We start from the raw sequence: 26,716 nt of genomic DNA, 5'->3' as shown, positions 1-26,716 counted from the left end.
CCCCCCCTCCCCCCCCCACACTCTATCCCCTCTCTCCCCCCACCCCTCTTCCCCTCCCATCCCACTCTCCCCTCCCTCCACACTCTTCCCCCTCTCCTTCCTCATTCCCTTACCGTGCACAGTCTCTGTCTTTAAGAAGGAACTATAGATGCTGGAAAATCGAAGTTAGACATAAAAAAACCTGGATAAACTCAGCGGGTGCGGCAGCATCTATGGAGCGAAACCCGGAAGAAGGGGGTTCGGCCAAAAACGTTGCCCTTTTCCTTCGGTCCATAGATGCTGCTGCACCCGCTGAGTTTATCCAGGTTTTTTGTTGTTGTACCAGCCTCTCTCTCTCTCTGCCCTTCTCTCTTCTCTCGACTCATGCACGCCCGTTCCAACCCCTCCACCCCCCCCCTTCACCTCTCTCCCCATCCTCTCCTCCCCCCCCTCCCACTCTCCCTCTCTACCCTCCTCCGCCCCTTCCTCACACAATATTTTTTGTGGGGGCGGGTCCACAGTGTGTGTGACTGTTTGTGGAGGCAGCCACGCGCTCTCCATTCAAGAAGACGCTCATCTGTTTGTGGAGGCGCGTGCTTAGTATGTGACCAAAGATCTTATATCATTTGTCTGATGCAGGAAGATTGTTCCCGATGTTGGGGAAGTCCAGGACAAGTCTCTAGTGTCAAGTCTCAGTGTCTCCTCAACACCACCCACTGACATCTGCCTTTATTGTTTTGATGTGCTCAGCACTTCAACTCCCCCTCCCATTCCGAATCCGACCTTTCTGTCCTGGGCCTCCTCCATGGCCAGAGTGAGCACCACCGGAAATTAGAGGAGCAGCACCTCATATTCCGCTTGGGCAGTTTGCACCCTAGCGGCATAAACATTGACCTCCAATTTCCGGTAGCCCTTGCTGTCTCCTCCCCTTCTCAGCTCTCCCTCAGCCCTCTGGCTCCTCCTCTTCCTTTCTCCTTTCTTCTCCCCCCCCACCCCCCACACCTACATCAATCTGAAGAAGGGTTTTGGCCAGTAACGTTGCCTATTTCCTTCGCTCCATTAATGCTGCTGCACCCGCTGAGTTTCCCCAGCACTTTTGTCTACCTTCAATATAATTATCTTTGCTTCCTTATTGCAGGTCTTCTTGATCATCAACAGTCTATGACTGCACTAACAGATATAGTGCCTTTTCCTCCTGGTCACTATGAAGAATTTGATTTGAAGCATAATGGAAAAGTTTCCCAAATGAAATGTGCGCAATTTCATAATTTTAAAGATATTCCAAAACATATTGCCTTTGATACAGTGGAGCAGTTGACTGCAGGTATGGAAAGTGAAGACTTGACCAAACCATGCTTCCATCTGCAGTTTACTTTACATTGCATTTGAGATTAATAGTTATGTACTGTGTGTTCTTAGATTTTGACTTGGAGATCGTCAAAAAGAACATTCAACTTCTTCTTCAAAATGCAGTAAATAAGCGTTTGATGTCCCAAAGAAGAATTGGTTGTCTTTTATCAGGTAAAATATAATTGAAATAAGAGATTCTTATTTTTCTTTCCAGGTGGATAGACCTTGCTCCCGTATGCAGTTGGTTCCATACAATTTTACATTTGTTGATATAAGAATCTCTAAACTAAACTAAATTCAATGACCAGGCAGCATTTGTGGGGGGAAATGGACAGACTACATGTTAGATCTTTGAAACTAGTTCTTTAAATACTGAAATTGAGAGTATGTCACACATGTCATTGCTTCTATCACTACACACTCAATGCTATACTTAAAATTATAACAAATCTGAGGAAGGACATTATTGCCATAGAGGGAGTGCAGAGAAGGTTCACCAGACTGATTCCTGGGATGTCAGGACTGTCTTATGAAGAAAGACTGGATAGACTTGGTTTATACTCTCTAGAATTTAGGAGATTGAGAGGGGATCTTATAGAAACTTACAACATTCTTAAGGGGTTGGACAGGCTAGATGCAGGAAGATTGCTCCCGATGTTGGGGAAGTCCAGGACAAGGGGTCACAGCTTAAGGATAAGGGGGAAATCCTTTAAAACCGAGATGAGAAGAACGTTTTTCACACAGAGAGTGGTGAATCTCTGGAACTCTCTGCCACAGAGGGTAGTCGAGGCTAGTTCATTGGCTATATTTAAGAGGGAGTTAGATGTGGCCCTTGTGGCTAAGGGGAACAGAGGGTATGGAGAGAAGGCAGGCACGGGATACTGAGTTGGATGATCAGCCATGATCATATTGAATGGCGGTGCAGGCTCGAAGGGCCGAATGGCCTACTCCTGCACCTAATTTCTATGTTTCTAAATCAGCTACATCAAAATAACACTGAAAAACATAATAAATCTAATTCCAGGCTTCACATATGTTGATGTATTTTGACCCTCATCCCAGTTCCCGAGAGTTAATGTTATAATTGAGGAGAAGGCTGATACTATAATTTTATGACATTAAAGTTAATTTCATGCATTAATTCAAGTTAATATGGGTTCCATAAACAATGCCAAAATGTTAAACTCTGTCCTAAGATTTTTTTTTAAATCTTGGTCACAGCACATTTCCTCCAACTACCAATGTTTTTTACCAAGAAAAGTAATTATGAAGGTGGAGCTCATTGAAAATTAATCAAACTCTTCTTTTCTGACAGGTGGTTTGGATTCTAGCCTAGTTGCTGCCTTGGTTTTAAAACAGATGGAGAAATACAATCATTTAAATTACCCTGTGCAGACGTTTTCAATAGGAATGGAAGAAAGTGTTGATATACTTGCTGCACGCCAGGTAAAAATGTTTCAATCAAATTTGCTAATCACACATAGGATGCTTGGAATAACTGGAGGAAGTGATAAGTTCTCAATTTCAGGCAAAGTAATCAACAGCATCAATAATTTGTCTTCACTGAGATATGGTTCCAGACATGGCTGATGCATCTCCTTCTTCATCAGGCTTGCATGGGATGATAGACACAAAAAGCTGGAGTAACTCAGCGGGTCAGGCAGCATCTCTGGAGTTTCGGGTCAAGGCCCTTCTTCAACATTTCCTGTGCATTTCACCTTTTGGAGGAGGACAAAGAACACATTGTTTTGGGGGGGATTGTTTAAAGGACACTGTTGGACAACATGGTCTTCACATCACAATATCACACAAGTAGACGTCCTATTCTTTGGTGTTGAAGATGATTTGCTTCTACTCCAGTTATGTGGTGGCTGGCGATGCCAATATGGAACCTGAGTGACCTACCCATTAGAAATAAACCTAAATACTGTAGTAACTTACCAGGTTATGAATAGGTGACGATTTGGGTTGTAACTGGGCCTAAAGAAAGGTCTTGAACTAATATGTCACCCATTCCTTTTCTCCAGAGATGTTGCCTGACTCGTTGAGTTACGCCAGCATTTTGTGTCGCTCTTTGGTGTAAACCAGTATCTGCAGTTCCTTCCTACCCATCTAAAAAAATGATTACAGAGATGACACCTGTAATCAGGCTACACACAAAATGCTGGAGTACCTCAGCGGGACAGGCAGCATCTCTGGAGAGAAGGAATGGGTGACGTTTCGGGTTGAGACCCTTCTTCAGACTGTAATCAGGCCTTTAATTTGGAGAGTGTAAACAGCTGTACAGACACAGTCTGGTGTTTAAATCATCTTTAATCGTCAGTCATGGTGGTGCAGTACAATACGTTGTTAGTTCATCTCTACTACCAGTGTGACTACGTAATATGGGAGATGGGTGTTAATATAAAGTGTACAGTAAGGTGTAGTTAGTGGTAGTACATTACTCTGATTGCTTCACATGCAATAACCAATCTACATCCTTCCCCGTAGAGAAAAGAGTTGTTAAACAGATGTTAAAACACATGCGGTTAAACATACTCGCCGTACCAGTCAGGCGGTCTGCTAACCCGACCCGAACGTGTATGGACAAACCCTTCCCCTTCCGTACCAGAAAAATTAGTAGGGCTGGGTGGTGAGGAACCCCAGAAGGAGAACGCAGCCGGGGAGCCTGGAGAGGAATGGAGGGGCGAGCATGCAGGACTTGGGGCACTGGGGGGGGATGAGGGAACCGAACGACGTGGAGAGTGCATGCTGGGGTCAGGGGATCTGGGACGAACAACAGCAGCAGTTGTCTTGAACAACAGAGGCGGTGCATGGGGACCGGGAGGAGATGGTCGCGGTTCGTTCACGGGCAAAAGATGTTGACGGCTGCGCCGGTACATAACTCCATCGACGTTGACAAGGTAGGAACTAGGTTCCTTGGCTGGCGCCTCAACAAAACCCAGTCGGGTATGTCCCACTGCCATCTGCAGGCGGACCACTTGGTCTTGCAGTAACAGTTTAAGTTGTTTGCTCGACCTGTCATCGGAGCGCTTCTGGACATCATGTTTCTGCTGAATGCGCTTCTGAACCGCAGCTGGTTTGAACACCTGTGGCTTCAGCTGTTGCTGGGCGACGGGGAGCTGGGGCCGTGTCATGCAGGATATCAGCCGCTGGGCGGGAGAGCCTAGAAGACCATCCCTGGAAATGTTTCTCAGGTTTAACAGATCCAGGTAGACGTCGGATTTGGCAAGATGCGAACGTTCCATTAACTGTTTTACGCTCCTGACAGCACGCTCAGCGAGGCCTTTGGATTGAGGGCATTCGGGGCTGCTGGTAACATGCTGAAAATTCCAGCGTCTGGCAAGGTGTCTAAATGCCTGGCTGGTGAATTGTCTTCCGTTGTCAGTTTGCAGTCGAACTGGTTCGCCGTGTACGTTGTTAGTTCATCTCTACCACCAGTGTGACTACGTAATATGGGAGATGGGTGTTAATATAAAGTGTACAGTAAGGTGGAGTTAGTGGTAGTACATTACTCTGATTGGTTCACATGCAATAACCAATCTACAGAGAGGAATGACTGGTGAGGCATATTGTTGTTCATTCACTTAACGTGAGACTAACATAGTCTTGCTTAACACCAATCTGCATTGAGACTGGGATTGTGGTACACCAGTTGGGTAAGATCACACCCTGTTACCATATGTAGCAGATATAGGGTGGAGATGAATTCTTGGGGGCAGTCACAATTTAAGAGACTACAATTTCTCGAATTTGTTGGTTACATTTTTTTTAGATCAAAATAGATCTTGTGGATTGCTTGTTGGGTGATATAGATCATGTCCATTTTACCACCAGATGATAGAACCTACTTGGAGTAGCTCACTGTAGTCACTGGGAAGAGATGGTTGTGAAAAATTCTTGACATTGTCCATATCTGTTCAAAATTCAGTGATGCCTCTGAGTGGTGCCATCTTTGGTGTTCCGAGACAAGTTTCAAGACATACACTGTGATTACATCAAAACAAGCTTTCCCAAAAAAAATAAAAAAATCTCAGAATCAATAATCCGTAACTCTTGCGCAGTATCTTTAAACCCTTTGGAAATACATCTTCGTTAAGAAAATCAGTGTTTAAGATCAGTGTTCCAATCTATCTCCCAAATAACAATTTCAAAGTCCTAGTATAAATGTACACTAATCACAATTTCCACAAATGCCAATTTCATTCTGAAATGTTGACATCTCGTAGGCGGAATAGAGAGACTTCCTTTTCTATCACTTTAAACTTGATTCCACATGGCCAGGGTGAAATCTATATTTCTCTTTAAAATCCATTCAAAAGGAAAGAATTAGGAAGAACACGGATACAGACAAACCAAACTCTAAGTTTGCACCTCTCCTTTGTCAAAACATTTGTAAGTACCTAAGAGAAAACAAAGTATAAACAGTTAATTTCCACGTAAGAGAGACACACAAAACGTTAGAGTAACTCAACGGGTCAGGCAGCATTTCTGGAGAAAAGGAGTAACATAGAAACACAGAAAATAGGTGCAGGAGGAGGCCATTCAGCCCTTTGAGCCAGCATCGCCATTCATTGTGATCATGGCTGATCGTCCCCAATCAATAACCCGAGCCTGCCTTCTCCCCATATCCCTTGACTCCACTAGCCCCTAGAGCTCTCTCTAACTCTCTCTTAAATCCATCCAGCGACGGCCTCCCTGCCCTCTGTGGCAGGGAATTCCACAAATTCACAACTCTCTGGGTGAAAATGTTTTTTCTCACCTCAGTCCTAAATGGCTTCCCCTTTATTCTAAGATTGTGGCCCCTGGTTCCGTACTCGCCTAACATTGGGAAAATTTTTCCTGCATCTAGCCTGACCAGTCCTTTTATAATTTTATATGTTTCTATAAGAACCCCCTCATCCTTCTAAACTCCAGTGAATACAAGCCTAGTCTTTTCAATCTTTCCTCATATGACAGTCCTGCCATCCCAGGGATCAATCTCGTGAACCTACGATGCACTGCCTCAATCACAAGGATGTCCTTCCTCAAATTAGGAGACCAAAACTGGACACAATACTCCAGATGTGGTCTCACCAGAGCCCTATACAACTGTAGAAGTACCTCTTTACTCCTATACTGAAATTCCCTTGTTATGAAGGCCAACATTCCATTAGCTTTCTTCACTGCCTGCTGTACCTGCACGCCAACTTTCAGTGACTGGTGTACAAGGACGCCCAGGTCTCGCTGCACCTCCCCCTTACCTAACCTAACCCCATTGAGATAATAACCTGCCCCCTTGTTTTTGCCGCCAAAGTGGATAACCTCACATTTATCTATATTATATTGCATCTGCCACGCATCTGCCCACTCACTTAACCTGTCCAGGTTACCCTGCAACCTCCTCACATCCTCTTCGCAGTTCACACTGCCACCCAGCTTTGTTTCATCCGCAAACTTGCTAGTGTTGCTCCTAATTCCCTCTTCCAAATCATTAATATATATGGTAAACAGTTGCGGCCGCAACACCGAGCCTTGCGGCACTCCACTCGCCACTGCCAGCTATTCTGAAAAGGACCCGTTCACTCCCTCTTTGCTTCCTGTCTGCCAACCAATTTTCTATCCATGTCAACACCCTACCCCCAATACCATGTGCTCTAATTTTAGTCACCAGTCTCCAGTGCGGGACCTTATCAAAGGCTTTCTGAAAGTCTAGATACATTACATCCACTGGCACCCCTTCATCCATTTTACTAGTCTCATCCTCAAAAAATTCCAGAAGATTAGTCAAGCATGATTTCCCTTTCATAAATCCATGTTGACTTGGACTAATCCTTTTACTGCTATCCAAATGCCTATTATTACCTCTTTAATAATTGACTCCAGCATCTATCCTACCACCGAAGTCAGACTAACTGGTCTGTAATTCCCCGTTTTCTCTCTCGCTCCTTTCTTGAAAAGTGGGATAACGTTAGCTATCCTCCAATCCACAGGAACTGATCCTGAATCAATCGAACATTGGAAAATGATCACCAATGCGTCCACTATTTCTAGAGCCACCTCCCTGAGGACCCTGGGATGCAGACCATCATGCCCAGGGGAGTTATCATCCTTCAGTCCCATTAGCCTACCCAATACTATTTCTCGCCTAATGAAAATTTCTTTCAGTTCATCTACCCCCTTAAATCCTCTGTCCTCCAGTACATCTGGGAGATTGTTTGTGTCTTCCTTAGTGAAGATAGATCTGAAGTACCTGTTCAACTCTTCTGCCATTTCCTTGTTCCCCATAATAATTTCACCCGTGTCTGCCTTCAAGGGACCCACATTTGACTTTGCTACTCTTTTTCCCTTAACATATCTAAAGAAGCTTTTACTGTCCTTCTTTATATTCCTGGCCAGCTTCCCTTCGTACTTAATCTTTTCAGCCCGTATTGCCCGTTTTGTTTCCTTCTGTTGTCCTATGAAAGTTTCCCAATCCTCTGGCTTCCGGCTACTCTTTGCTGTGTCATACATCTTTTCTTTTAGTTTTATTCTACCCCTAACTTCTCTTGTCAGCCACGGTTGCCTCCTATTCCCCTTAGAATCTTTCTTCCTTTTTGGAATGAAATCATCCTGCGTCTTCCGGATGATGCCCAGAAATTCCTGCCATTGCTGTTCCACCGTCATTCCTGCTAGGATCCCTTTCCAGTCTACCTTGGCCAGCTCCTCTCTCATGCCTTCATAGTCCCCTTTGTTCAACTGCATCACTGACATTTCCAATTTAACCTTCTCCTTCTCAAATTGCAGGTTAAAACTAATCATATTATGATCACTACCTCCAAGCGGTTCCTTTATCTCGAGTTCTCTTATCATATCTGGCTCATTGGACAACACTAAATCCAGCATTGCCTTTTTTCTGGTCGACTCCATTACAAGCTGCTCTAAGAATCCATCTCGGAGGCATTCTACAAACTCTCTTTCTTGGGGCCATGAACCAATCTGATTTTCTCAGTCTACCTGCGTATAGAAATTCCCCATCACCACAGTGGCATTACCTTTGTTACATGTCAGTTTTAACTCCTGCTGCAACTTACACCCTACATCCGAGCTACTATTTGGGGGTCTGTAGATAACACCAATTAGTGTCTTCTTGCATGTACAATTCCTCAACTCAATCCACAGTGACTCTACCTCGCTATATTTAAGAGGGAGTTAGATGTGGCCCCTGTGGCTAAAGGGATCAGGGGGTATGGAGAGAAGGCAGATACAGGATACTGAGTTGGATGATCAGCCATGATCATATTGAATGGCGGTGCTGGCTCGAAGGGCCGAACGGCCTACTCCTGCACCTATTTTCTATGTTTCTATGTTACCTCGTCAATCCCTATGTCTTCCCTCGCAAGGGACTGAATTCCATCCCTCACCAGCAGAGCTACCCCCCTCCTCTGCCCACCTGTGCCTGTCCTTTCTACAGGATGTATAACCCTGAATATTAAGTTCCCAGGTCCTCCTCCTGCAGCCACGTCTCAGTAATCCCCACAATGTCATATCTACCAACCTCTAACTGAGCCTCAATCTCATCCACCTTACTTCTTATACTTCGTGCATTCATATACAATACTTTTAATTCCTTACGCATCTCACCTTTCACATCGATCCCTATTACACTTGGCCATACTCTCCTATTCCTTTGTGAGCTTTCTTTCCCAATAATTCTGGGGTCATTAACTATCCCTTTACTCTCTTTCCCTTTAACTCCGTCCTTGACTATCCCATTTGATACCCCACCCTCCTTATTCACTTTAAAACCACCCGTGTAGCAGTGGCAAACCTGCATGCCGGAATGCTGGTCCCCCACCTGTTAAGGTGCAATCCGGCCCTTTTGTACAGTTCCCCCTTACTCCAAAACAGATCCCAGTGGTCTAAGAATCCAAATCCCTGCCCCCTGCACCAGTTCCTCAGCCACACATTCAGGTGTCGTATCTCCCTGTTCCTGCTCTCGCCAGCACGAGGAACTGGAAGCAAACTGGAGATAACCACCCTGAAGGTCCTGCTTTTCAGCATTTTTCCCAGCTCTCTAAAGTCACGCTTCAGAATATTCATCCCCTTCTTTCCGACATCGTTTGTGCCGACATGCACTACCACTTTCAGCTGTTCACCTTCGCCCTTGAGGATTTTCTGCACTCTGTCCGTGACATCCTGGATCCTGGCACCAGGAAGGCAGCACACCATCCTCGCATCCCGTCTGTTGCCGCAGAAACCCCTGTCCGTACCTCTCACAATGGAGTCTCCCACTACCTGACGTCGGCCTCTTTAGTTTTGGCTCAACAGCCCTTTTTACTTCGCAAGCCAGTCCGCCACTCAGTGTGTTAACGTCTTCTGTCCCGACAGCTTCTAAGTGGGTGAATCTGTTCTCAACAGGTACAACACCTGCGGATCTTTGCATTCTCTGTTTCCCTCCCTTTCTCACCGTCACCCACTTTCTCTCTTCCAGTACCTCACGTGTAACAATCTTACTGTGGGACTTGTCGAGGAACGACTCAGTTTCTCAGACGAACCCGAGGTCATCCACTTGCTTCTCCAGTTCCACAACACGGACCTTCAGGAGCTGTACCTGGATGCACTTCTCACATTTGTAGCAGTCAGCGGCACCAGCTGTGTCCTTGACCTCCCACATCCCGCAAGCATCACTCTGAATCAACTTGCCTGACACTTCCTTCTTTCATCTCTTCCTCTCCAGCGTTTGGTATGGCGTCCTCCCTTATCCTCCTCGCTGAAGACTCACAGCCAAAGACTCGCACTTTTCTCACAGGGCACCTTTCTCACAGGGCACTCTCCTTACAGGCAGGGCCGGATTTAGATGAAGAGAGGCCCCAAGCTATTTTACTTGTGAGGCCCCCCCCTCCCAATCCCCCACCCCCACGACTAGAGGACCATGACTACCCGACAGCGACAATGTGACACTTTTAGATCCTACTGTATGTTGTCATTAAACAGTTGGCTTTAAAATACATATTGGATTCACCTCGGAGCGGGCAATGCCTTACCTCGATCGTTGTTTGAAGCTCCGGAGTGTTGGACCTGCTGCTGCAACATCATGGAGCTGTGGTTTGCGGAGTTCCCAGCCTCGGGCTGCGCTGATTTCAACATCGCGGAGCCCTGAGATCCCTTTGCTGAGGGTTGACGGCTTGAATCTCCGCCCAGCTCAGATTGTGGACTTCGGGAGCCGCGGTCTCCGGTAGGAAGTGGCCGATTCGGAAGTCCAAGCCGCTGCGAATGTTCTCCCGTTCCGACGTCGGATGGTGACCCCCAAATTTAATTGCACCAATTGGTGCATGTGACAATAAGTGTCTCTTGAATTGAATCTTGAATATTAAGAAATAAAGAAACTACAAATACACTAAGAGCAAAAATGTTTTTTTCTCGCCTTCTTCATAGCAAAATCATCCAGAAGTTCACCAAGATCTGTTTGTCTAAGTTTGTCACTCTCAATGCACAGAATGCTCAGTGCAGACAACCTCTCTTGAGACATTGTGGACCTTAATTCATTTTTAATTGAGTGTTGAAAAAGACCTCTCTCCCAAGCCCTTGGTGACTATTAAGCTAAGAAACAGCCGCAAGATTGCTTCCACATTAGGGAAGGCCATCTGAATCGTTTTCTTGTATATTATTTGATAAAGGTCTGTATGAGACAGAGAGTGCTCTTCTGTATGCCTATGGCTTTGTCTCACGTACGAGTGAAAGTGAAAAAGTTCATCAGTAAGTTTCAGGTCAATATCTTCTGGGTATGCTTCCATCAACAGTTCAACACCTTGCTGAATTTCTTGCTTAGATGCGGTCAGATTAGCAAGAAACGAAAATTGTTGTGCAACTTCATTATACACAGTACCTCTTCTTTTTAAATTGGTTTCAAGTGCATCTCGTATAGGAAAAAAGGATTTTATCTTAAACTTATCTCTTGAAGAGAGTTTATCTAAAGCATCAGGACCAGGTGCACTTCCATCATTTCCTTGCCATTTCCTTACTCTTTGTCTCCCTGTGACAGTTCTGTAGTTAACATCTGGCAAGGTGGCCTTTACTTGTTGCTCAAGCTCATCAACATTTTCTCTAACTTTGCTTACAAAATCCTGAAGTGAACTGTACAAACTTGCTCAAGTACTCAATAACAGTTTGGGTTTCTGAATGGCTTTGTTGACCTTGTGGAAATGACCAAGCAGACAGGTTGAAAAATGCAGCATAAACACAAATTCCAGTTCTTCCATTTTCTGCAAAAGATTGTTAGCTTGAATACTGGTATCTCCCTTCACATTAACATCAGAGTACAAATGACTGAGGGCATCAGTGATAGCGCTGTAACTTTCCAAAATAGCTTCTGTGGCTTTTGCATGTGCCTCCCGTTGGGAACTATTTCTTAAAGAATTGTTCCTTATTGATAATTATATTGCAAAACCTGATTCAAATCTGAATCAAATCTGCTTGAAAAAGGCTAACATAACTAAACAAACAGGTTCACTTCTTAATAAACAGACAACTCGCAAAGTAGTTTGGTAGACCAATTCAAAACGTTACTAATTATCTGCCAATGGAAGTGGCTGGGGTTTGCTTTCCTTGCCAAGTGAGCAACACAGACACTTGGCTGTCGTCTCTCCACTTCCCTGAACACAGAATTACATGGTATTAAATACTGGTGAGGCAGTTGATGTCCCGCCGGCAGTTTAAAATTAAAGGATCTAAAGCCGGAAGATGGCCATGAGGGGGGATCCAAGAGGAGTGGGTCCGTTGGAGACTGGATAAGGGATCATCAATGGGGGCGAGGACTCCTTCCCATGGAAGAACGGTGTGAGGCGGACGGAGGCGACGGAAGAAGAGCTCCAAATCCTGGCGGGCGCGGAACTCATTGAGGTGGGGACGGAGGGGGACAAAGGTGAGGCCTCTGTTGAGGACCGACCGACCGTCCGGTATCTGAGAGGGGGAAGTCAGGAGGGATGGTGAACACACGGCAGTGATGGGGGTTGGGGCCGGAAGAAGGCTGATGAGTGGACTGAGGCCGAGGCGATGTCTGGTGGGGGGGGGGGGGGTGGCCAGGGGGTAGGGAGGTATAAGGACTGTAGTGTGGGTGGGGAAGAGCTGGGGTCACATGGTTTGAGGGGAATGGAGAAGACCCAGTGGAACCGCCACTGAGGTTACCAGGGTTGGGGGGGGTGGGGGTGGGGCGGCTAGCACTAGGCCCCAGCGCAGTCAAACTCGGGAGAGTTGATTCTGCAGCGTGGAAACAGCGCCACGGATGGTGGGTTTTGTAACAACGCCACTATGTGAAAAGTTTTATAGTCCTTGGTGGAGCGGGCCGAGGCCCCCATAGATCTCGAGGCCCTAAATTTGTCTAGCTTATACGTAAATCCGGCCCTGCTCACAGGGCTCTTTTCCCACCGGGCACTTTTCCCACAGGGCACTTCCCTCCACAGGGCCGCACCACTTGAGCAAGTCTTGCTTATATGAGATGCTAAATTGCCTAATTGTCCAATTTACCAATCTTCCAATCTAATTGTGCAGCCAACCCCCACACTCACTCCTAACCTTCCCTCCTCTGATGAGCCTGTAAGTATGTGCTTTGTCCGACCTGCAGTCAAAGACTGCTAAAGTGCTCCTTGCCCTCCTTTTAAACCTGCACTCAAGACTCAAGCACGCAAGCACTCAGCAGTTCGTGGCGTTTCGGGCCAAAACCCTTAGATAGCTTCTAACACATATCCAAAGAACAACAGAAAAGAAAAGATGGGTGTGGGGCTCCACCCCCACACAACTTGTTAAAGAGGCGCTACGTCTTAGGCAGGGCCGGATTTACGTATAAGCTTGACAAGCTTAAGCTTAGGGCCTCGAGATCTAGGGGGGCCTCGCAGAGCCGGATTTACCACTAGGCTTCATAGGCTGAAGCCTAGGGCCTCGATATCTAGGCGGCCTCCGGCCAAGGCAGGACACCTGCCATTCAACTCTGGGCGGGCCCCCCCCTCTATATCTCACTCTCTCTGTCTGTCAATCTCTGTCTCTGCCCGCCATCCGTATCCATGTCTGGGTCTCCGCTCTCCACTCACTCCTCATCCGCCGGCATGGCAGGCCGCCTTGCACATGCGCACTGTTATGGCCAGCACATCCTCCCCCTGCACATGCGCACTGCTATGGCCAGCACATCATCAGCTGCCCTGCGCATGTGCACTGCCACAGCAACTGGTCAGCGCTGGGCACTTTCTCCCTCGCTTTGAATTGTGGGAGATCTGGCCGCCATTGCTGTCCGGTCGCTGCCTCGCCGCGACCGCTGAAAACCAACACAAAATCACTCCCTGACCCTGGATCTGGAGTAACTCCCTGGAGTAACTCTTGCTTCTGGTTTCCTGATCCTCCATAAATATTCTATATGGAATTTAAACTGGAGGTGGTGGAGGGCTGAACAATAACAGCCTATTGCATTTTATCTGTTTATTTATTGTGTATATATGTCTATGGTATATAAACACATTGAACTTTTATCTCCTGTTCTGTATTATGTTTACATATTCTGTTGTGCTGCAGCAAGCAAGAATTTCATTGTCCTATCTGGGACACATGACAATAAAACTCTCTTGACTCTTGACTTGGACTTAAGCAAAAAAGGGTTCTTGGGGAAAAAAGAGGTACCATAAATTTAGTTGCGTCTGGTTGGGTAACTATGTTAGGGTGAAGACTATTCCATGCTTCAATTGTGTGGGGGAACTCCATGGAGCAGCCAGCAACTCTGGATAGAAAGAAATGGGTGATGTTTTGGGTAGAGACCCTTCTTTAGACTCCCCCTGGTTTTAGTGTTTTTAGTTTAATTTAAAAATATAGCGTGCAAACAGGCCCTTCGGCCCACCGAGTCCACGCCGACCACCGATCACCTGTACACTAGTTCTATCCCTCACATTAGCGGAGTAAGTCAAGAGTCAAGAGTGTTTGATTCTCTCACGTCCCAGTTAGAACAATGAAATCCTTACTAGCAGCAGCACAACAGAGTACTCTGTAAACAATGTTATAAACATAGTACTCTGTAAACAATGTTATAAACGAAAAAACAAAACGGTGTATATTTATATATGAATATATAACTATGTGTATGTGTGGGTGTGTGTGTGTACAATACACACACACACACACACACACACACACACACACACACACACACACACACACACACACACACACGCTGGAGAAACTCAGCGGGTGCAGCAGCATCTATGGAGCGAAGGAAATAGGCAACGTTTTGGGCCGAAACCCTTCTTCAGACCTGTGTGTTAGAAAACAAAATATAGTGGCACAGCTGGTAGACTTGCTGCCTCACACGCCAGAGATCTTTGGTCGATCCTGTCCTCGGGCACTGTCTGTGTTGAATTTGCACATTCTCCCTGCAAGCGTGAGGGTTTCCTCCCACATCCCAAAGACGCATTGGCTTTGTAGGTTAACTTGTCTCTGTAAAATGGCCCCTAATGTGTAGGGAGTGGGTGAGGAAAGTGGGATAACAGAACTTGTGTGAATGGGTAGGCAAAAATGCTGGAGAAACTCAGCGGGTGAGGCAGCATCTACGGAGCGAAGGAAATAGGCAACGTTTCGGGTTGAGACCCTTCTTCAGACTGATATGAGGATGGGGGGGACGGAAGAAGAAAGGAAGAGGCGAAGACCGTAGGAGAGCTGGGAATGGGAGGGGAAGGAGGGAGAAAGCAAGGACTACCTGAAATTAGAGAAGTCAATGTTCATACCGCTGGGGTGTAAACTACCCAAGCAAAATATGAGGTGCTGCTCCTCCAATATGCGGTGGGCCTCACTCTGACCATGGAGGAGGCCCAGGACAGAAAGGTCGGATTCGGAATGGGAGGGGGAGTTGAAGTTTTGAGCCACCGGGTGATCAGGTTGGTTATTGCGAACTGAGTGGAGGTGTTGTGCGAAGCGATTGCCAAGCCTGCGCTTGGTCTCACCGAGGTTGATCATACGCTGAATAATCCAACCACATTTTTGTTTGGAAGTGGAAAGAAATATTAGAAATTGCATTAATTGTAATGTGTAAAAAGAGTTGAGATACTGTATTATAATTTTGCTGCATGTCATTGTGGTATATATCAAGTCTTGATTGGTGAATATGTTTAGTTTGCAACTTTATTTGAAGCAGAAATAATATGTGAATGCTTCATTGAGCATAATTCCGACTGGTAACTACGCACTTCGTCCGAGCACATTATCGCACGCGTCATGCAAGTCATCTTAAATGACCACCTAAAGTGTCATTTGGCAACTTAAACAGCTGCCAAGGTTGCCCGGCTGACAACAGAGAAAAAAAATTAAGTGAGAGCCCTGCAAGATGTATAATATTTTTGACGCTGTCATAGGCCTTTTCTACATATGCTGTCACAACGCACTGTAATCTCTAAACAACCCTTCAGTAATTTTCCTTGCCCTCCATTTCAGAATAATAGTGTTTTAAGCCAATAACTCGACACTAGCACTGGCAATAAATAAGTAAATACAAAGCGCAGCCCTTATCTCATTGGTCACGCTCGGCTGCAAATCGGTGTCAATCTGGTGGACCATCTTCCTCTAGTCGTGGGGGTGGGGGATTGGGAGGGGCCTCACAAGTGGAACAGCTTAGGGCCTCTCTTCTTCGAAATCCAGCCCTGGTCTTAGGGGTCCAATTCCTGTGGTCTAGCCATTTGCAACTCCTTACATTTTGCAAATTGTGGTACATGTAAAATGCCAGCGTTCCTTTAGGAGGCTACAATGTCACGGCACCAATTCTGTTTATGAAAACATATTCAGGAAATAGTCCTGTACTTTCTCAATCTGGTTAGTTATTCTGGAAAGTTCTGATCTTTTATAATCAGCAATCATATTTTTTTTTAAAGCATGCTTTAGATTATTATTGTCACATGTATTGTGATACAGTGAAAAACTTTATTTACATGTGAAGATAGACACAAAATAATGGAGTAACTCAGCAGGACAGGCAGCATCTTTGGAGAGAAGGAATGGGTGACATTTCGGGTCGAGATCCTTCAGCATTTTGTCTGTCCGGTTTAAACCAGCATCTGCAGTTCCTTCCTACACAAAGAAAACATGAAAGCACATCTCGAAGATCGGGGAAGGCAATCAAGGGTTTATTTAAGAGTGTCAAATACAATGGGCATTGGGAACAGTCAAACTAGATTGTGCCCCCAACAAAGATTCATGTTATATTTTATACAGTTTTCTATCTTTGTTTGTTTAAACTATTAACCCATAACAGATTTCACTCAGCGTTTCTTCTTTCCACTGAATGGTCTTACAACAGTTATAAATCATGCAACTATGACAGACACAGAGCAACCAGCACAGCTCAATCCAACCCCTATGATTGCTAAACAGATGTCCTGTTACCTTTTGACCACATCAACCCTACCTCCTTCTAAGATTATTATTTTATTCTCGATAACATGACCCTAGTTTAAAATGGCTTAATTGGGAAGGCATTATTGCAATACGGGTGAGTATAAATGAAAAGGATTAATTAAGTATTAAAACAAAAGCATTTCACTGTACCGAAGTACACAGAAAGCTAAACTAAACTAAACACAGCCGTGTCAAATTTTTGTTGGTAATACTTATAGTGAGGCGAAATTATCAGAATTAATAACATTCTGAATGGTCTTACAACAGTTATAAATATTTATATTTATATTATAAGCATATAGCTTATTATATAGGCTAATAGCTTATTATTATTATTATTATTATTATTATTATTATTATTATATATATTATATAGCATATTTTAATTTTATATCCCATTGGATGATCCTTGTTAAAAAAACATGGTGTTTTGAACTAGGTTGCAGAACATATTAAAAGTGAACATCATGAAATTATCTTCACACCTGAAGAGGGCATCCGGGAAATAGAAAACGTGATTTTCAGCCTCGAGAGTTATGATGGCACTACAATTCGTTCTGCTCTTGGTAATGTTTATGCTTCACAACTGGATTGGCACAGTCACTCAAGGAATTCAACCCTCATTTTAACGGACCACTTTCTAACAGATTTCAGCTGTAGTGCACACCCACCGACGGCTGCCCAAGCCACCCCCGGCTTGCACCACCTCCCAGGATGCTCGTAGCTCTGGCTGTCCTCACACCGCCTCTGAGATGCCATTACAAGGCTGGATCTTCTGCCCCCACAGCTTCCTTGGGTGCCTCCAGGCCACGCCTGCTGCCGCCAATGCAACCGCCAACCCTTACCTGCAGTCCGGCCGCATACGCGTCATGGCCATTGACTTCACCGATCCTCCCCTTTACCCCAGCCGCCAGCAAACCAGGGCCATCAACTCACCTGGATTCCAGGCTCAGTTTCCCACCCAGAGTCTGAGAAGGGTCATTGATCAGAAACCTCACCTCTCCATATTCTCCACAGTTGCTGCCTGTCCAGCTGATTTACACCAGCACTTTGTGTCCCTTTGTGTATCAATCAGCATCTGCAGTTGTTTGTTTCTACTATTTATACACTGATAATACCTTACTCTGTTATAGTGGGCAATCGGAAATATAGGACACCAATCCCCCCCCATGGTCCGTTATAATGAAGGTTTACTGTACTTTGTGCTGTGACATCTGCATTTTCTTGGTTGTATCTTATATAATAACCTCTGCCATCAAAACTGAGAGTAGAGAAGGAAGATAGCTAATGTGAAGAGGTAAACAGTGTAAAGATAGTACAGTGCACTAGTAGCCTGTGTGTTTTGTTATCACCAGCTATGTCCATCTTAACCCTCCCCTCCTACCACCTAGATCCATCTTGCCATTGTCGTTCATCCTCCTTGATCCGTCTGTCACTTTGTGGGCTCGATCTTACCCCTACCCATCTTATACTGGCTTCTCCACACTCGGTCCTGATGCAGTGTCTTGACCTGAAACGTCGACACTTCCTCTCCCCTCACAGATGCTGGTTCACCCACTCAGTTCCTCCAGCAGTTTTGTTTTTCAACAAAATGTTGGTTACTTTTTGCAACTATTTACAATCAGGTCATACAAATTACATGGCCGAAAATAGGAAAATATATATGTGAACAATTATCTAATTTCAGGACTGAAACAATTATTAGATACTGGAAGGTACACAAAAATGCTGGAGAAACTCAGCGGGTGCAGCAGCATCTATTGAGTGAAGGAAATAGGCAACGTTTCAGGCCAAAACCCTTCTTCAGACAGTATTAGATACTGGAGGTCTGTCAGCCTTTTAATTAATGTCAACTATGAAAGTTGGGTGGTATTCAGGCTCTGTAAGTAATCAGTAACTTTAAAATGAATCAGTTTTTCATAAAAGTTCTTTTTTTCTTAGTTTTGGAGTCATTAGTGTCGCCTTAAACACTGTCACGAAATTGACCAGACAGGTTTATCTAAAGCTATCCATTCCCAACTCACTTCAGATAAATGTTTCCTTGTATTATATAACCTTTTCTGGAAGAAGAAATCATTTGTACCTGTCATTAACTACATTAAAACTCTGATAAACTGTTATCTGTTAATTTGGAAATTCCTATTGTTTGTCATCTGACTCAGTAATATCTGCTGTGCTACCCTTCCATTCATAGGGCTCACTTGCTATGTTATTTCCATTCACTTGGGCCCTGGATCTCATGCTCCATTTCCACTCAAGGGAGTCTCAAGTCCCATGTTCCTTTCAACTCTGGTTCCCATGCAAATTCGTACTGCATCTATTATCTTATAACTTCACTAACACAAGGAGCACATTGTGAACATCGCATCCATGTCGGTTCTCAGCCCCGTGACCCTTGTTTGAATTGTGTTGGCAACATGACAAAATAATATTTCTCTTTACAGGATTGCATTTAGTGTCCAAGTATATACGTGAGAATACTGACACCATTGTCATTTTCTCCGGGGAAGGTGCAGATGAACTTGCATTGGGATATTCACATTTTCATAAGGTAAAATAAAAATTTCCAGAGTAACTGAAACTTTACAGACCACAACTTTACAGATTGCTAGTTTTACACCTTTTTGAAAAATTCCTGTTGTTTACCTTTGCTTTCCTCATGCTAAATGGTCACCCTGTGTAACTGCCAATTGTATCTCAATCCCCTGGCAACATTCACGGGTTTTACCCCATTATTTTTAAAATCTCAAGAAATGTTTCAACACTTCAGAGAACATCGACCCAACACGAGATTTGTTCCAAAATAAATTTTACTTTGTAACTTCTATCTTATATCTATATTACTAAAAGTCTGTTCTTGACCGGTTTTGGCCATTTGTGCTGCGATTTCCGTGAGAACGCCGCCACCTACGGCCGTCATTTTTGGCCACCTCGCTCAGAGCCCCTCTCCGCCTTACGGGTGCAAAGGATTTTTCCCATCGATCAAAAATCAGAGAGATATTAATGTTTGTTAAAACATCACCATTCCCTCTGCTGCCCCTGCTGGAGGGAGGGGGAGGGACTATAAAACCAGGAAGTGGTGTGCCTCACTTAGTCTCTGCAAGATGGATTAAGCCAAGGGTCACGTCTCTCTGAGCTCTGAATAACACTGAATAAATGTCTACACAATTGTGAGTACCCTTAATGTGGTTTGAAAATGAAAATATGGTTTGTTTGAAGTAAAACGGCACTGCCTGCAAATTGTTGTTTGGGTGCTTTGGCTGGTAGTTGAAAGGTACTACTTACTGCAAATGGTGGCTTGGGTGTTTTGGCTTGAAGTTGAAAGGCACTACTTACAGCAAATGGTGGCTTGGGAGCTTTGGCTTGACGTTGAAAGGCACTACTTACTGCAAATGGTGGCGGGTGATTTGCTTGAAGTTGAAAGGCACTACTTACTGGAAATGGTGGCTTGGGTGCTTTGGCTTGAAGTTGAAAGGCACTACTTACTGCAAATGGTGGCATGAAGTTGAAAGGCACTACATGCAGCAAATGGTGGCTTGGGTGCTTTGGCTTGAGCTTGAAAGGCACTTCTTACTGCAAATGATGGCTTGGGTGCTTTGGCTTGAAGTTGAAAGGCACTACTTACTGCAAATGATGGCTTGGGTGATTTGGCTTGAAGTTTAAAGGCACTTCTTACTGCAAATGGTGGCTTGGGTGCTTTGGCTTGAAGTTGAATTGTATTAGTTTAAAAAAAAAAAGTTTAAAAAAAAATCACCATTCTATCTGCTGCACCTGCTGGAGGGAGGGGGAGGGGGAGGGACTATAAAACCAGGAAGTGATGTGCCTCACTCAATCTCTGCAAGATGGATGAAGCCAAGGATCATGTCTCTATGAGCTCTGAATAACACTGAACAAATGTCTACACAACTGTGAGTACCCTTAATGTGTTTTGAAAATGAAAATATGGTTTGTTTGAAGTAAAAAGGCACTGCCTGCAAATGGTTGTTTGGGTGCTTTGGCTTGAAGTTGAAAGGCACTACTTACTGCAAACGGTGTCATGAAGTTGAAAGGCACTACTTACTGCAAATGGTGGCTTGGTAGCTTTGGCTTGATGTTGAAAGGCACTAATTACTGCAAATGGTGGCAGGTGATTTGGCTTGAAGTTGAAAGGCACTAATTACTGCAAATAGTGGTGGGTGATTTGGCTTGAAGTTGAAAGGCGCTTCTTACTGCAAATTATGGCTTGGGTGTTTTGGCTTGCAGTTGAAAGGCACTACTTACTGCAAATGGTGGCATGAGGTTGAAAGGCACTACTTGCTGCAAATTGTGGCTTGAGTGCTTTGGCTTGAGGTTGAAAGGCACTACTTACTGCAAATGGTGGTGGGTGCTTTGTTTGAAATTGAAAGGCACTGCTTACTGCAAATGATGGCTTTGGTGCTTTGGCTTGAAGTTGAATTGCACTATTTACTGCAAATGGTGGCTTGGGAGCTTTGGCTTGGTTTAAAATAATCACCATTCTCTCTGCTGCACCTGCTGGAGGGAGGGGGAGGGACTATTAAACCAGGAAGTGGTGTGCCTCACTCCCTCTGCAAGATGGATGAAGCCAAGGGCACGTCTCTATGAGCTCTGAATAACACTGAACAAATGTCTACAAAACTGTGAGTACCCTTAATGTGGTTTGTAAAATGAAAATATGGTTTGTTTGAGGTAAAAGGCACTACCTGCAAATGGTTGTTCGGGTGCTTTGGCTTGAAGTTGAAAGGCACTACTTACTGTAAATGGTGGCTTGGGTGCTTTGACTTGAGGTTGAAAGGCAATACTTACTGCAAATGGTGGCTAGGGTGTTTTGGCTTGAAGTTGAAAGGCACTAATTACTGCAAATGATGGTGGGTGATTTGGCTTGAAGTTGAAAGGCACTTCTTACTGCAAATGGTGGCTTGGGTGCTTTGGCTTGAAGTTGAAAGGCACTACTTACTGCAAATGGCGGCTTGGGTCCTTTGGCTTGAAGTTAAAAGGCACTACTGCAAATGCACTTACTTCCTGTTTGCACTGTATATTGATTTAAAATAAAATGCTACCACTTGCAGCTGTAATTTTTGGGCATCTTACTCAGTCCCCTCTCCGCTGAGCAGGTGCAGAGAATTCTTCCCATCATTGAAAAATAAGTGTTATTAGTGTTTAAAAAATGTTGAGAATCTCTCTCCTGTCAATCACGCCCTGAAAGCCACACCTTTTCCGGTGGGAGGGGGAGGGGTTATAAAACCCGGAAGTGTGGGTGTGGCTCTGTCTCTGCATGATGGGGGAGGGAGAGGTCATGACTCTGTCTGAGCTGTGAATCAACTGAACACACTGAATGTCTATTGAACTGTGAGTTTGGTGTTTTGTGTGGTTTTCTGGGGTGGCGGGTGCTTTGGCTTGAAGTTGAAAGGCACTACTTACTGCAAATGGTGGCTTGGGTGCTTTGGCTTGAAGTTGAAAGGCACTTCTTACTGCAAATGGTGGCTTGGGTGCTTTGGCTTGAAGTTGAAATGTACTACTTACTGCAAATGGCGACTTGAAGTTGAAAGGCACTACTTACTGCAGATGGTGGCTTGGGTGCAATGGCTTGAAGTTAAAATGCATTACTTACTGCAAATGGGGGCGTGGGTGCATTGGCTTGAAGTTGAAAGGCACTACTTACTGCAAATGGCGGCTTGGGTCCTTTGGCTTGAAGTTAAAAGGCACTACTGCAAATGCAGTTACTTCCTGTTTGCACTGTATATTGATTTAAGATAAAATGCTACCACTTGCTGCTGTGATTTTTGGCCATCTTACTCAGTCCCCCCCCTCCGCTGAGCAGGTGCAGCGAATTCTTCCCATCAATGAAAAATAAGTGTTAATAGTGTTTAAAAAATGTTGAGAATCTCTCTCCTGTCAATCACGCCCTGAAAGCCACACCTTTTCCGGTGGGAGGGGGAGGGGTTATAAAACCCGGAAGTGCGGGTGTGGCTCAGTCTCTGCATGATGGGGGAGGGAGAGGTCATGACTGTCTGAGCTGTGAATCAACTGAACACACTGAATGTCTACTGAACTGTGAGGTTGGTGTTTTGTGTGGGTTTATGGTGGTTTCACCCTGCATGAAATGGTATGAAGCTGCATTTGAATTTGGTGGCCTTCGACCCTGCTTGAAGTGGAATGAAACTGCACTTTAATTTGGCGGCCTTGCATCCTGCTTGAAGTGGTATGAAACTGCACTTGAATTTGGTGTCCATGGGTCCAGCTTGAAGTGGTATGAAACTGCACTTGATTTCGGTGGCCTTGCACCCTGCCTGAAGTGGTTGGAAACTGCACTTTGAATTTGGTGGCCTTGCACCCTGCTCATGGTGGTAAGAAACTGCACTTGAATTTGGTGGCCTTGCACCCTGCTTGAAATGGTAGGAACATGGATTTGAATTTGGTGGCCTTGCACCCTGCTTGAAATGGAATTTCAAGGAATAGTCATGAGTCAACTGCCAGCCCACCAGCCGTGAGTTAGCTGCCAGCAGATCAGGCTTGAGGGACTGAGCTTCCACCCCAAGAACCCATACCAGCCCTCCAGAAAGCCCCCCCACTGGCCATCAATATTGGAATTGGTGGAGAGGTGGAATATTGCGTCGGGGGACCAACCCTCCCATGTGAACATGGGACCCAACGGGTCCCACTTGGTCTAGTACATTACTAAAACTCTGATCTTATTATCTTCCGGTTTGGCGGCCTTCTTATTGCGCAAAAACAGTTTGCGATAGAGCTGCGATTTTTCACCAGTTCCCTCACTGTTCTCCTGCGCTGCAATTGCACCAAGTTTCATTCCAATCGATTGAATGTAGAAGTTAGCGAGGTTTAAAAATCTTAAAAACCGCGCATGCGCAGATCAATCTCTTCTCCTGCCAGTCGGCGTCGCGTGGATTAGTCTCTTCCCCTGTCACTGCCCGGGATGGTCCGCCCCTTCCTGCACCTTTCTACCCCATTGCGTCTTTACTAGAGTGAGGGTGGCCGGCGGAGGTTTCCAACTGGACTTTCGGAGGGACCGGAAGCGGCCCAGCCCCAAGCGGCCCAGCCCCAAGCGACCCAGCCCCAAGCGGCCCAGCAGCACAGCCCAGCCCCCAAGCAGCACAGCCCAGCCCCCAAGCAGCACAGCCCAGCCCCCAAGCAGCACAGCCCAGCCCCCAAGCAGCACAGCCCAGCCCCCAAGCAGCACAGCCCAGTCCCCAAGCAGCACAGCCCAGCCCCAAGCAGCACAGCCCAGCCCCAAGCAGCACAGCCCAGCCTCAAGCAGCACAGCCCAGCCTCAAGCAGCACAGCCCAGCCCCAAGCAGCACAGCCCAGCCCCAAGCAGCAGCCCGGAAAGCGAAGACTCTGATCCCGGCGGAGGAGAACGACTAGCGACCAGCGCCCGCTGTGAGTCCCCATCGCACCACCAATTCCAGCTATTACCCCTCTGGTTCCCCTCCCTGGCTCCTCCCCCCGCCCCCCGTGATGTCCCCCCTCTCCCCATGGCTCTTCCCCTGTCTTTTCTCTGAGCTCACTCCCCCCTCCCCCACAATCCCCCCATGTTGGACCAAATTTATTCAGGAATTTAATGGATATTACATATCTGATGTAGGCAGATGATCTAATTCACCCAAGCAATGGTTGTCACATCTTCGCCTCAGATGTGGAATAATAATGATACTGACACCATATTTACAGGTTACATTCCTTTGTCTCTGTGTTTATTATCTCCTCCGCCCGTGGCCTCCTGCATTAGCTTGCACAGCACACACCCTATCTGACCTCCAAGTCAGCTGATACCAAGGTCAAGATATTAGCATATCATTATCATGACTCATCGTCATGACATCCCTCCTTTACCAGAATTAAACTTCAAATTAATATGTATTCTTTCTAATATACTTTCCAATTAAATTCTTACAAAGCATAATTGTGTTTTCATTTGTGTTCCAATAACTCACGAAACAGATGCATTACAACTACAAAACAAATGTAACTTTTTACACTCTTGTAACATTAATAAACTTGATCATAATAAACAGTATCATAACAGTGTCATAATAAACAGTATCATAATAAACAGTGTTCTATTGACACAACTGCACAATCAAACAATTATTTACCCGTAAGAATTATTATGTTGGCTTATTAGCTAAATACAGCATAGCCTATGAAATACTAACTAAATACTAACTAAATACTAAATACAAATAAATTATTGTTTTCCCTTAATATAAATAATAACTTGTAGGCTTCCTTTGCCTTTAACCAAATGTCACATTCATCTGTATAATTACTAAGCAAAACTATAACCTATAACACAAAATCGTCGTATCACTTGGGGATTCTGCTTTCACGTCTTTGTCCAACAGATGGCACAGAAGCATCAGAGCCTGTTGAATCTGCCAACGTGTTGTCACCCAGACACCTACTTTGCTCACCACCTGCATTGCAGCGTGCTGCCTCTGGAACTCTGGTCACAACCTCGGAAATGTCGTCTGGCCCCTCTGAATCAGTAGCTATTGGTGGATTTTGGGCTACCTCATTTTGAGTGTCTCTGGATATGTACTTTTTGACACTCGATACATTTCTCTTGTAGTTAACACCTTCTGGAGACTTAACTGTCACCACGCTGCCGCACCTCGATACAACGTTGTATGGCTGGCATTGGTAATGAGTGTCTATCTTACCGCCATCATCTCGCCTCACAAGCACGTCATCACTGGTGGGTTGCTCCTGCTTGTGATTTGGCATCCGTGACAGGTCTTGACAAAGTTTTCGGCATCTTTCTCACAACCTGGCCACCACACATTTGCTATGCAAATTCTGTTTAGTACCGACGATGCCTAACTGTCGTTCATGAGCTAATGACACGATCCTTGGTCGTAGCAACTGTGGATTCACCAATCTGCTACATCTCAGCAATCACTGACCAATTACACAAAATTCATCTTTTATGCGAACATATGCTTTGTAAGGGCATTGATCCCATTGACCACTGTGAATATGCTCTCTAATATCTTTCAGTTCAGGATCAAGTTCTGATTCCCTTCCAACTTCCTTCGTTGTCATGGCTCTTGGCGAATTGCGACAAATCGCACAAAGTTCTCTGCTTCATTTCTAGTGTGGATGTTGCTCTCAGCTGTTCATCCTTCAACAGTCTCGACAGCGGGTCCGCGATGTTTGCTTTCCCAGCAATGTGGCCTACTTTGTACTTGTACAGTTGGAGTCTCAGCACCCAACGTTTTATTCTGGCACATGGCTTAGAACTTGTTGAATATATCATTTCCAGCGGCTTGTGATCTGTAACAAGTTCAAATTCAATGCCGTACAAGTATGCATGGAACCTTTCACAGGCCCACGCTAGCCCCAGTGCTTCTTTATCTGTTTGAGAATACCTTCTCTCCACGCTGGTTAAAGATCGACTGGCATATGCTATGATTCTGGGTCCATCTGCATGTGTCTGTACTAACACTGCTCTTAAGCCGACCGGACTAGCATCTGCTATGACTTTTGTTGGTGCAGCTGGCTCATAATATCCAAGGGTTTCTATACTCATTAGACATTTTGAATGCCTGTCTCTGTTCACTACCAAACTCGAATTTTATGTCTTTCCTGGTCAACTTTCTCAACGGATCTGCCAGTGTAGCAAAATTTGGAATACATTTTGCACAATAACATTTTGCACCCACGATATCTATTTTAGTGAACACTTTATTGGTTGATAACTCTTGTAGCACCTCATCGACCGTAGGATTTGGGTGTCTTTCTCTAATTATTGCCTCATTGGCTCTCCTCATGTCAACGCACAGTCTGATGTCATCATTGGGTTTCAGCTCAATCACTACTGGACTCACCCATGGTGTCAAACGTTCAACTGGTTCAATAATGTCCTGATCAATCAACTCCTTGATTTTAGCTTCTACTTTTCCACAAAGTCCAAATGGCATTCTCCGCACCGGTTGAGCTATCGGTTTGACATTTTTATCAATGGCAAACTTCACTTGCCGTCCTTTCAATT

The 26,716-nt window shown here is 45.1% G+C and overlaps 1 protein-coding gene across 1 annotated transcript; it reads left to right on the top strand.

The window, feature by feature from the left end:
- The first annotated feature begins 1,140 nt into the window (after positions 1 to 1,140).
- LOC116984823 (asparagine synthetase [glutamine-hydrolyzing]-like) lies at positions 1,141 to 25,819 on the top strand. The gene is made up of 7 exons (XM_033039232.1): positions 1,141 to 1,303; positions 1,399 to 1,500; positions 2,645 to 2,775; positions 17,147 to 17,273; positions 19,152 to 19,258; positions 25,295 to 25,365; positions 25,723 to 25,819. Exons 1-7 carry the CDS (start codon positions 1,141 to 1,143, stop codon positions 25,817 to 25,819), a joined length of 798 nt encoding a protein of 265 aa, XP_032895123.1.
- Positions 25,820 to 26,716: the final 897 nt, after the last annotated feature.

The sequence above is a fragment of the Amblyraja radiata genome, chromosome 2 (assembly GCF_010909765.2).
Source record: "Amblyraja radiata isolate CabotCenter1 chromosome 2, sAmbRad1.1.pri, whole genome shotgun sequence".
Lineage (NCBI taxonomy): Eukaryota > Metazoa > Chordata > Chondrichthyes > Rajiformes > Rajidae > Amblyraja > Amblyraja radiata.
This window is presented reverse-complemented; position numbering and strand designations above follow the sequence as displayed.